General features: G+C 39.9%; 1 protein-coding gene across 1 annotated transcript in view; it reads right to left on the bottom strand.

Annotated features, from left to right (window-relative positions):
* The window catches only part of ME1 (malic enzyme 1), a 190,322-nt gene that overhangs the window by 4,300 nt on the left and 173,789 nt on the right, over nt 1-12,233 (bottom strand). Inside the window, exons 11-13 of the mRNA XM_027057335.2 lie at nt 11,558-11,700; nt 8,624-8,797; nt 1,194-1,292 (exon numbers count right to left, since the gene is read on the bottom strand). Coding sequence (XP_026913136.1) covers nt 1,194-1,292; nt 8,624-8,797; nt 11,558-11,700 — 416 coding nt within the window. The remainder of the gene's footprint in view (nt 1-1,193; nt 1,293-8,623; nt 8,798-11,557; nt 11,701-12,233) is intronic.

Raw genomic sequence — 12,233 nt, 5'->3', positions numbered from 1 at the left:
GTTTTGATAAATTTGCTAATAGTCTTTATTTTCAACCAAAAAACAATATTTCCCCTGAGGGGATACTTCGCAATGTCTGGAGACATTTTCGGTTGTCATAATGCCAAGATAACCCCCACAACCAAGAGTTATCCAGCCAATATGTGCACAGTGCTGCGGCTGAGAAACCCTAGTTTACACCTGTAACATATAAACATAACCATTATGGGCTGACCTATGTCACTCAAAATTCATATGCACTAACTAACCCCCAGTACCTCAGAGTGTGATAATGTTTGGAGACAGGGACTTTAAAGAAGTAATTAAGTTAAAAATGAGGCTGTTTGGGTGGGCCCTAATCCAAACTGACTAGTGTTCTTATGAGAAGGGCAAATTTGGACACCCCAGGAAAGCCAAGGATGTTTGTGCACAAAGAAAAGACCATGTGAGGACACAGTGAGAAAGCAGTCATCTACAAGCTAAGGAGGGAGCCCTCCAAGGAAATCAGGCCTTCTACCCCTTAATCTTAGATTTGCAGCCCCCAGAACTGTGAGAAATAGATTTCTGTTGTTTGAGCCACCCAGTCTGTGGTATTTTGTTACAGCAGCCCTAAGAGGCTAATATAATTGTATTGTAAAAAAAAGTCAATTTCTCTCTCATCTTAATTACAGAAAAATTCTGTCTTTAGGTTCTTCTTGGCTAATTGTTTCATTAGCTCATCTGCCACCCCAACAGCTTTGAGTTCCTTGCCCTCATTGTTTAGCCCTCTGCCCAATATTATCAATTGTGATCTTTAAGATGCTATACATCATAGAAACATAGATAAGACAAGTGATTCAAATGATTCTAAATGTTACTATACCGTATCTGCAATATTTTGGTGACAACACAAGTGAAATATGGAAAACAATAAGTTAAAAAGGTGAAATAGGAGAAACCTAACTGAAAGGGAATCCTACTAACTTATTTAGATTATGGGACAGATAAAGAATGATAGGGAAATCAATGATTCACCCCAATTCTTCCATTCCTAGGGATGAAGTGTAGTTCCTAAGCTCTGCTAAAGCACTGTGTCTCATTTCTCTGACTTCTAACAAAATAAGATGATACAGATATACATTTCAAGGAAGTGAAGTGATTTTTAGTGGCTAAAAATGCATATTTAGCAACAGAAGGAATTAAAAATAATAAGACTTGAAAAAGAGTGGTTTTACCTTTGCTGCAATTTTCAGAGAAACATCTCTAATGGTGTCCAAAGGAGGATAAAGCCGGCCCTCTTCCAAGTGTTTATCTGATACTTGCTGGGCTATAACCTTTCAAAATAAGAAAGACAAATATGTTTTTACTTCACACCATACAATGTGATGGTTATGAGGATACCTAGGTGAATGATCACATATGGTCATATATGGAAGCAGGGCACATTAATGTGATCACCTAATTTTGTCTTTCCCTTTGTTGATGGGAAAACTGAGTCCAGAAGACTTGGTGACTGGTGGGATCCCACCATCAGTAAAGATGGGAACAGAATCTGCACTGCCTCTTACTCCAGTTCCTTTTCTACTGTGCCATGAAATGCTGGAAGCTTTTCCATCCGATGTGCCTGAGGAACAGGGGAGAGAGGGGCGAGGAAGGCAGAGGAGGATGACAGAAGTGATGGACAAGGACCCTGACAGTACAGGAGGGAAGGGATCCAAGGCTGATCACACTGCTTCTCCTAGCTCACATATTCTGGCACAAGAGGTACAGCACGGGACTGAGAGAGCCACTTTGGAGTCACATTGCAAGTAGGGTTTCAATTTATCCAGATTCTGGATTCTCTGAATCACCTAACTGGTCTCAGCATTTGCTGTTCCCAGACCATTTCCATTTCTAAATTAAATGACATATACTTAAGAATTTGCCAAGAGGGTAGATCTTATGGTAAGTGTTCTTATCTCCCTCCCTCTCCCTCTCCTCTCTCTCTCTCTCTCTCTCTCTCTCTCTCTCTCACACACACACACACACACACACACACACAAAGAGAGTAGGAAAGAGCATTGGCAATGATAGACATATTTATGGCATGTATTTTGGTGATCAAGTTGTGTGATTAAATATGTACAGCTTTTTGTATGTCAATCATACCTCAGTAAAGTATTTTTTTTAATGAGACAGATTGACACTACATGCCTCCTGATGTGATGCACTGAGAAGGATGCAATCATTAGGCATTTAGTACTCCTAACAAAACCGCATAACTTGAATTCAATCATGAGGAAACAATCAGATAAACCCAAAGTGGGGAACATTGTAAAAACCAACTGGCCTGTATGCTCCAAAATGTCAGTGCCATAAAGGAAAGACTGAAATATTCTTGCAGATTAAAGGATTAGTCTAGAGGCTATAAAGGCCTTTTCTAATGGATAATTGGTGAAATTTGAATCCGGACTGTGCATTAGATAATAATATTCTATCAGTGTTAAAGTTCCTGAATTGAAAATGGTACAGAGATCACATAAAAAAATGTCCTGAAATATCTAGGGGTAAAGGGACATGATACTGTAAGTTGCTCTCAAGCGGTTCAACAATAAAGTTCTATATGCTAAGTTATTTGCTGAACCTTCTGGGGCACAGAGGTAGACTCAGCAATTGTGAAGTTCCCTCCAGCTCTCAGACTTTGATTAGGCATTTCAGTGTGGCAAGTCTAAAGCAGTATGTGGCTGGCTCTATTATTTAACAGACCTGAGGGTGCAGACAGGAAGTAGAAAATCTTCCTCATTTGAAACATTTTGCATAAGCAAACACGTATTTTTCACTATCTCTTAATATGTTAGATTTTTAAATCATGAAATTATTTCTGCAATTGTTTTATTGCCATCAGCAAATATGAAAGACACTGAGCAAGTATAACACCAAGAGAGGATAAAAAAGCAGTTCCTGCCCTTGAGAAAGTTAGAAGTTAGTGAGGAAGAAAAAGGGAATACTGAAAGAGAGGACAGCCTAGGTCAAAGGTGAAATGTGAGTGTTAAGAAATCCAGAAGTACAGTGGAGACAGCTTAGTATGGGACTGAAGGAGAGCTAGGTGTCAGACAAAAGGGAAGGGCTGGGCACTCCAGAAAGAAGACAGATTCAGACCAAAGGCAGAGATGTATGAGCTGGACTCAGTGATCCCCAGTGTCCTGATGTGGGGGAGCAGAGGGGAATCTAAATAGAGAATAAGGATTGGAGCACTGTCAATGCCAAATTAAGGAATTTTGGTTAAATTCTATGGGTGACTGAGGATATTCTGAACAAGGATATTTAGGCAGGAGTGTGGGGTGGGGGGAGAGCAGGATGAAGTTACTAGTACAACTGCTATTTGATTAATATTACATTACATATTATGCAAAATATATAATTATAGTTACAGAAAGCTGATCACAAAGAATTTTATAATAAAGACATTGTTCAGCCCTTTATTTCTTGCCTTTATAACAGGATGTTGAGCAAAACTTTTCCTTGGCCCCAGAATTGGTGATCAGGGCCCCCAACACTAGAAGAAATAGAATTAAGTGTTCCACATTATTATGAAGCCACCAAATAGTGTGAGGACTGCCACGTCCCTCAGAACCTAAGAGGGGGCGGAATCAGCCCTGCCAGCCCCACAAACACAGCCACCCCTTTTCAGAAGGCTGAAATGGGGAGAATCAGGGAGAGTCACTAGAACCATAGTCTGGCCTAGTGGGTAATGCAGTGGCTTCTCTCCCCTCTTCTTCTTGCACACTGCCCTCTCTTGAAAGCATGAGGTGCCCTCAAGAAGGAGAGTTTGGCATTCTATTCCTCACTTAGCCTGAGCAGGTACAGACATGTTTATGTAAGCAGAGGTGAAGAGGATGGGAAAGGAGAATCAGATAGAAAGGGGGGTGGGGGGGTTGCTTGGGGAGGAGCCTGTATCCCCAGAAGGCATCAGCTTCCAAGCCAAGTTACCACTGCAGAGGAGGATCTCACAAGCTGAGCAAGGGAAAAAGGCTGAACTGGAGCCAGATCTCTCATGTCATGCCACAGAGGGCCCCAAAGAGTCCTCTAAACTCTTGTACACATACCCCATGAGAAAGCCAGATATGGGCTCCTGCCTCAGATGGTTCAATGGCCTAAAAAAGTGGAGAGTTAATAAAAGACATGTTTGGGGTGCCTGGATGGATGGCTGAGTGGGTCGAATGTCTGATTCTTAACTTTGACTGAGGTCATAATCCCAGGATCGTGGGATAGAGCCCTGTGTTGGGCTCTGCACTAGGCATGGAACCTGCGTAGGATTCTCTCTCCCTCTCCCTCTACCCCTGTCCCCTGTTCATATGCTCTCTAAAAAAAGGAAAGGAAAGGAAAGGAAAGGAAAGGAAAGGAAAGGAAAGGAAAGGAAAGGAAAGGAAAGGAAAAGGGAAAGGAAAGGAAAGGAAAGGACAGGGCATGTTTGTCCTTTTCCATACCCTTCCTTTCTGTTTCCAACACATTTGAAGAAATAGGCCTTGATAAGAAGGGGGAGGAGGTGTTCAGGGCCCAGACATGCTCTTTTCCCTGAGCCCCTCAAGATGCTGGGATGGGAGAATAATAAAAGAGAAGGGGCTCTCAGCCAGCTGCTGCAGCAGGCCTCTTGTACTGAAGGAACAAGAGATGATATCTGAATTGGATACTGATTCTGAACGGAACAGATGTTTAATTATTGTTCACTGATATATTCCCCAGCACCCAGAATAATGAGTAGCACATAGCAGGTATTAATCAATACTTGTTAAAAGAATGGGTGAATTGAAATGGAATTAAAAGTTACTGAGATGCCATTAAGAGAAAGAAAAGAAAGACTTGATGGAGAATTATTCAAAACAGTGATTGTCAGGAAAAATAAAACCATTTTATGTTGATGCCCCATTGAATTTAGGCTGCTTACAAAATCCTGTTACTTCTTGTTGTTCTGCAAAGGATCTGTAGCAGATTCAAATCATTGGCATTTCTTAGATGTTAAAGCAAAAACCTGTATAGGTATCTAGTACTGTTATATAACTGGATAGAGGAAAAATGAGTAGCACAATGTTGAACGGATATAACAGCATGGTGGTTGAAAGCTCAGGCTGTGATGTGATGTATGTCTACATTCAAATTCTAACTGCAATAATTACTGTTTGTTTGAATTGGGCAAATTAATTAACCTTCCTAAGCCTAGTTTTCCCTTTGGCGATAGAAGACTACTAACAATTCCTAATTCATGAGATTAAACAAAATAAATGCCAGTAAGGAATTTACCACATTGTCTGAGAAAGTAAATGTTCGGTATGTTTTAGCTATTTCACTTTTTGCTTAATGTTTATTTATTTATTTCGAGAGAGCATGCATGCTTGCACACGCATACTCGTGCACACACACAAGCGGATGGGGGAGGGGCACAGGGAGAGAGAAAGAGAGAATCCCAAGCAGGCTCCACACTCAGCACAGAGCCTGACATAGGGCTCGGTCTCACCACCATGAGATCATGACCTGAGAGGATATCAAGAGTAAGATGCTCAACCGACTGAGCCCAGGTTGAGCCCTCTTAGCTATTTCACTTTTAAACGAACAGAGGGGCAGTCACCATGGCAGAATGGAAGTAAAATAGCTTTGGGGGCCAGATCTAGCTCTACAATATGAAAGCTAGTAAGCTTTTTGAGGTGGAGGCAAGTTCTATAACCAATCAACTGCAAATGATTTCTATGAGATAAGAGGTATACTGTTCCTCTCACCATTGGGGTCCAGCATCATTGCTTCTTGTCTAGAATGTTGCACAATATCATTTTAAAGAGACCGGGGACAGTAAGAAGATGGCTGAGTAAATTAGAATCAGTCTGAATCTTTGCTCTCCACGTATGCCTGTCACACAGAGAGAGAACCGAGACACCATAGAACAGAGCCAAGTAGCAAACACGTGACCAGGGGAGCCTCATGTTAGGAATGAAATCACTAACATAGAAGGGATTGACTTGGGGGAAAAGGGGAGAGTATACAAGAGTCTTAACGTTGCTCTCACCTATTACCTCATTCACTCAAAAACTATTTGCTGCTTTTGATATGTCACTGGTGTCTCTCTACACTGTGTCCACTTTCAAATGATCTGTCTTTGTTTCATTTTGGCCATGTTACAGCAGCTGGATTTTCAGTTATCCAGTGACTTCAGTGAATCAAAGTTTCCTCCAGATGCTGTTGTCTGTGGTGACCATCTCTAGTGTCCTCCACACAGACCTCAGAAAGGGGTGGGGTGAGGCAGATGAGAGAATACAGAGCAGGTGGTTCAGGAGGAATGGGGTAAGGACAGGCAGCCAGACACGCCTCTCAGATGTGGACAGGAGGCGAGGAGTATGTTCCCAGGAGGGCTGACCCAAGGGAGCACTAAGTGCTCTTAGCAGAGGTTCAGAAGGTTGTGAGGGTACCAGGAAAGCCAGAATCCTCTTTGTTGTAACAGCATGGTGGTTGAAAGCTCAGGCTGTGATGTGAGGTAGGTCTATATTCAAATTCTAACTGCAATAATTACTATTTGGTTGAATTTAGGCAAATTAATTAACCTTCCTAAGCCTAATTTTCTCAAGATGAGCCATGGTAGTCACCAAAGGATTCAAGCATGAGGTGGGGAGTGAAGTTAACAGGAGAGGCTTAGATAGGTGAATAGTTCTCAGAGTTTTCCAGGCAGGATAATAGAGCAGTTATACAGGTGTGTGCCTGCATGTTGTGTTTGAAGCTTTGGGATGAGGGAGAATGAAAGAATGACAGGCTTCTAAGCTTTGGTGTCTACTTAGAAAGGAGTTATCACTAAATGCAGTGCAAATACTGAGGGTGAAGGAAGGTGAAAAGTGTGGTTTTATGCATTTTGTGTTTAAGAAAAAGCAACTGGAGACACGTTACAAGATGAGACTAGAGACACAGATTTGGCCACTTTTAGACTTAAGATAATGGAACCCAGAGAATGGATGAAATCTCTGAAAGCATAAGAAAAAAGGGGAAAAAGTTACAACAACAACAAAATCAATGCTAGAAAAAAGCTCTTAGTTAAAAGGGACATGGAAAGAAGACAAAGTAAACAATGAGGTGGTGTGAAAAACAAGACTGTTGTGTTGAAGCCTAAGAGAAAACCAGTGGAAAGGTCAGAAGAGGTAGCCAGAGAGATCACTAGCTACAAGAAGGGCACTGCTGACATTACATTTTCTTTTTTCTTCAAAGTTTTTTGATAGTATTTATTACTTTGCCTGGATGGTAAATGGAAGGATTTTTTTTTTCATAGAGTTTGTCACTAGATGGTGCTGGAGTTATTTAGGAAAGCAAACATGGGCTACATTGAGTAGAAGATCTCCCCCCCCCCTTTGATGTGTCTGTTATGTAGAACAATAATTATATTTTTCTTAATGTGTGAACAGCTTTGATAAGCTCTCTTAGTGAGCAGATATCTACTTATGTATAACAAGATTTTAGGAGATAAAGAAACTCTGGGACACCAGCTGCGATGCTTCTACTGCAGGGAAGACAAAGAAAAGAGCAGGACATTACAGCTTCGCTATCCGTTCTCACAGAATGATGCCAGGCGCTAAACACTGGGATTATACACCTTAGACCACAACAATAACAGAAGACTCCATCTATATTCTCCAAGTTCCTCTTCAAAACAGAAAGCACAGTATGTTCGCACGCTGAAAATATCTGAATTTTAATCAACTTTTATTTGGTTCAGTTCAGTTACCACGTTGTACAGTGGTCTCATTTTAGAAGAAATTCACTCAAATCTCTCATCCGTGAACTGCATCCTGCTCAAACAAGGTATCAACCAGATGAACATTCTGATTATCAAAAGCTCATGATTTTACAAATATGTGCCAAATCACTGTATCATCCCCCTGAAGTGTGGGAAGGAAAGGGAACTGATGGGAACATGAAGTTTATGGTACGTCTTGTGCCATAAGTAATAAAGTCTTTGTCTCTGACCTAAGGGTTTTGGGTCTTTTGCCAGCATCCATGAAACTGTGGCAGGCTAACTCATTAGCCTGCAACTAAGGTAAGGTTTCAGATCCTTCACTTCTTAAGAACAGCTCACCAGTCCCTACTGGGTCTGTTACGTGATGTTCGGAGAATCTTTCCTGAAGGCCCACACTCAAACCCACATGTGTCCTTTTAATGAGTTCAAAAACACTAATTCCCTGTTATAATTTTCTTTCTGCTTAAAATATTAGAGTAGTTTCTGTTTTCTGCCCTGTACCCTCAATGAATACACACTTCTTCACTATACCAAATCAGACTTTCATTTTAGACCTTCAAAATGCTGTTATTTAGGAAAGTTTGGAGAAACATTGGTCACTGCATTATGATTTGGAAACAGTATTTTCAATTGTGTCACTACTGTCACAGAATTTGATTGGAAGTATGAAGACGAAAATGAGTTCCTTGTAAGAGATCACAACGGTTTTTTTACTGGCTACTGAAAAATAGTCTTTTACTCGTGACTCCAATGTGAACCTGCTACCGACCCCTTATTCTCCACTAGGAGAGATTTTTTTCTTCTTCGGACTTTGTACCTTATAGGGAGTGAGCTGAGATGCTATATAAATAAATAAATCATTAACCCACATGGAGCTCATCTGGTGTTTTACAGCCTTGGTGAACACAGAGTTTACAATACCTCAGCAGTTGTGAGAAAAATCTCATCTGTGATATGTCTCAGTCCACAAGCCACAACACCAAGAGCGATTCCAGGAAACACATAGGAATTGTTTCCTTGGCCAGGATATAGGGTCCGTCCATCTGGAAGAGTAACTGGATCAAAAGGACTGCCACTGGCAAAAATTGCACGCCCCTACAACACAGACACACAACTAACTTTAAAAAGAAGCACGGTATTTTAAAAGAAATGTATCATAACAGAACTACCCCACAGTTAGAGTACTGAGCATTTAGAAAGAAGACTAATTTTCATTAACCCTCTAATAAGTCTGGGCAAGCTTTTATGATGTTGGCAGTAAGTTCTGGAGTGGGTGATTACTACTACTCTCTGCCTCCCTCTCTACTCCTCAGAGAAGTGTGTAAAGCACAGGAAACCCAAGACCACCACTCTATTCGCTGCAGTGGTCCAACCCAGAAGCCTATCAACCATTTCTATGTGGGGTTCAGATTACAGACTTCTGAAGCTGAAAAAAATGATAGGTTAACATTAGAGTATTGGAAAGTATGACATTTTAGGTTAGAGTTTAGGGATCTACACAGTTTTCTTTAATTTTTTAAAAACGTTTATTTTTGAGAGAGAGAGAGAAAGAGAGAGCACAAGCCAGGGAGGAACAGAGAGAGACACAGAATCTGAAGCAGGCTCCAGTATCTGAACTGTCAGCACAGAGCCTAACTTGGGGTTCAAACTCACAAACCTCGATATCATGACCTGAACCAAAGTCAGAGGCTTAACCAACTGAGCCACCCAGGCATCCCTACAAGCAACTTTCTAACGTAACTTAATTATTTTATAGATATACATATATGTATACACACATATATTTAAGAAAAAGACCTGCAACATGATATATAAGCTCATTTATCTCCCTCCCTGCTTTCACTTCCTACCTACTATTTTATAATCATCATATTTTAAGGAGAACAGCATTCAATAAATGACAGCTAAATATTTTCGTGTACACGGAGTGTTAATATGGAGAAGAAAATCTCTTCATACTATTTCTGGATTATAGTTTTTCATGCTTCAATAATCTTCCTGTATTTCTATTTTTAACCTTTCCTGACAACCTTTCCCTTGTGCCTAAAGCAGCAGAGACTCATCCAGCACAGACAGACCTTTGCCTGTTCTGTATCCTTTAGCTAAACCAGTGTTTAAGTTTTCAGTCTCAAAATGACTTTCAATTCTATACCCTTTTTTTTTTTTTAAAACAACATAGAACATCATGCAAGATGATTAAGAAAGAGTTTAGGTCATTTATATCAGACACATTCAAATTTAAAAACACAATTACGGGGCACCTGGGTGGCTCAGTTAGTTAAGTGTCCAACTTCAGCTCAGGTCATGATCTCATGGTTTGTGGGTTCGAGCCCCACATTGGGCTCTGTGCTAACAGCTCAGAGCCTGGAGCCTGCTTAGGATTCTGTGTCTCCCTCTCTCTATGCCCCTTCCCCACTCATGCTGTGTCTCTCTCAAAAATAAATAAACATTAAAAAAATTTTTTTTAATTTAATAACACAATTATACAAATTTGGCTAATTGTGTTTATTTCTATTACTGGTGAGTCTATAAACTCTTGACACCTGTTGAGATATATGACAAAATAACTACAAAACCACTTATTTGTTATTTGTCTACTGTGCTAAAATTTTATTATTTGTGCACCATGCTACAGTTTTATTGCTCAAAGGGTTTTTTTTTCTTCCCCTTTTAAAAATTTAAGGACTACTGAGGGATGTCCGGCAAATTTCCCAATCTGCAGATGGGCTGAAAATTAAAATTATTGAGGAGATTGATGCCATCCCAAATTAAGAGAGATAGACAATGGAGTGGCTCCTTGCCAACATTTCATTAATTCTAGTAATGAGCATTTAAGGTTATAATATTAAGGAAGTAGAGCCATCAATTTCTGATTTGTGCAGAGTGACCTAACTTTGTGTCATGTTTGCCTTTTCTAGTGCATTTTGGATTTCTTTCCAAAATAAAAGTGTTAGATATATATGATTCAACCTCTGTTTCGTTATAATGACATTTTCAAGTCTTTGAAGGAAAAAAAGGCTATTGTCAACCTATCAGTCAAATATATGTTAATACAAACACAGTATAAAATAAGCCACTTTTTTGGAAACAGTAAAGTGTTGAAGCTTCAAGGACTTCTATCCCAAACTGGCTAGATGTCAAAATAGCTGCCCAAATGTACCACCCATGGCATCAAAATCCAAACCCAGGATTTAGCAAAACAAAAATAAGACTGAGGTTTTATACGGTATGCTTCAACGTTCAGAAATAGCTAGTTAAAAGTTATTTTAATAAGCATCTAGCATCAAAATTTTTCCTTTTTAGCTTTTATATTTAAGTGTTAAATGCTTCCAAATCACTTGAAAAAATTATCAATAAACTTTACAAAGTTTGTTTTACTGAAGAGGAGGATTTACACAACAACATTCTAGAAGAGGAAACAGTTCTAAACCCCTCTGACCTATTCACTTTTCTTTCTTTTTTATTTTTTTATTTTTTTTTAACGTTTATTCATTTTTGAGACAGAGACAGAGCATGAATGGGGGAAGGTCAGAGAGAGAGGGAGACACAGAATCTGAAACAGGCTCCAGGCTCTGAGCTGTCAGCACAGAGCCCGATGCGGGGCTCGAACTCACGGACCGCGAGATCATGATCTGAGCCGAAGTCGGACGCCCAACCGACTGAGCCACCCAGGCACCCCTATTCACTTTTTTTTCAATCTTGGTTTAACTTTTAAATTAAGTAGTAAGAATCTTACATATCCTTGGTTCCTCCATAATGATTAAGAATTAGAGTATTAAAATATCAGACCCTGTGTCAGCACTGGCAGAGCTGGGGACTGGAGGTGGGGGGAGAGAAGTTACACTTTTGCTTTACCTTGGTTAGTTTATAGCACTGCTCTGCAGTACATTCTGCTTTGCTAGTTGGATTACTCAATGCAAAAATAATAGGTCGGTCATTGAAGGCAGCCATGTCCTTGAGAATTTGTTCTGAGAATGCACCACCAATCGCAGCAACTCCTGATGTAGAAATGAGAAACCAGTGAATAGACTATCAGTGGTTAGTGAAGTAAGACGTCCATGCCCTCAAGACAATGAGACAGGTCAGGTCACTTTCTGATAGACCCTAAACAAAATATAGAAGATCTGCATTAACAGTGACAGAAAGAGATACGTTTGTTAATGCCAACAACCTTTAGGGTTACAAATCTCCAAGTATCTATACAAAACAACACAGATCTAACATTTGGCTCATAATACACCAAGTCAGTGATCAAATCACTAGGTATTTTGATGACAGACACTGATATCAGGAAATTAAAATGTACCTAATATATATTATCTCTCTATAAATAATTCTAGGAGTATATTCTAGTCTCTCAGGTTATAAAGTAATTATTTTTTATAAACCAGTGCTAACACTTAAGACAACCATCCAATTCAATTGTAAAACAGTATCACTCACTGAAAGACTCCTGACAAAGGATAAAGCAATTAGCATGATGGAAATGGAGAAAAATCCTGATACAATGTATTTTGTCAAAAACAAGACT

Source organism: Acinonyx jubatus, chromosome B2, assembly GCF_027475565.1.
Source record: "Acinonyx jubatus isolate Ajub_Pintada_27869175 chromosome B2, VMU_Ajub_asm_v1.0, whole genome shotgun sequence".
NCBI classification, from domain to species: domain Eukaryota; kingdom Metazoa; phylum Chordata; class Mammalia; order Carnivora; family Felidae; genus Acinonyx; species Acinonyx jubatus.
Note: the sequence above shows the minus strand (reverse complement) of the source record. Positions and strands in the feature narration are given on the sequence as shown.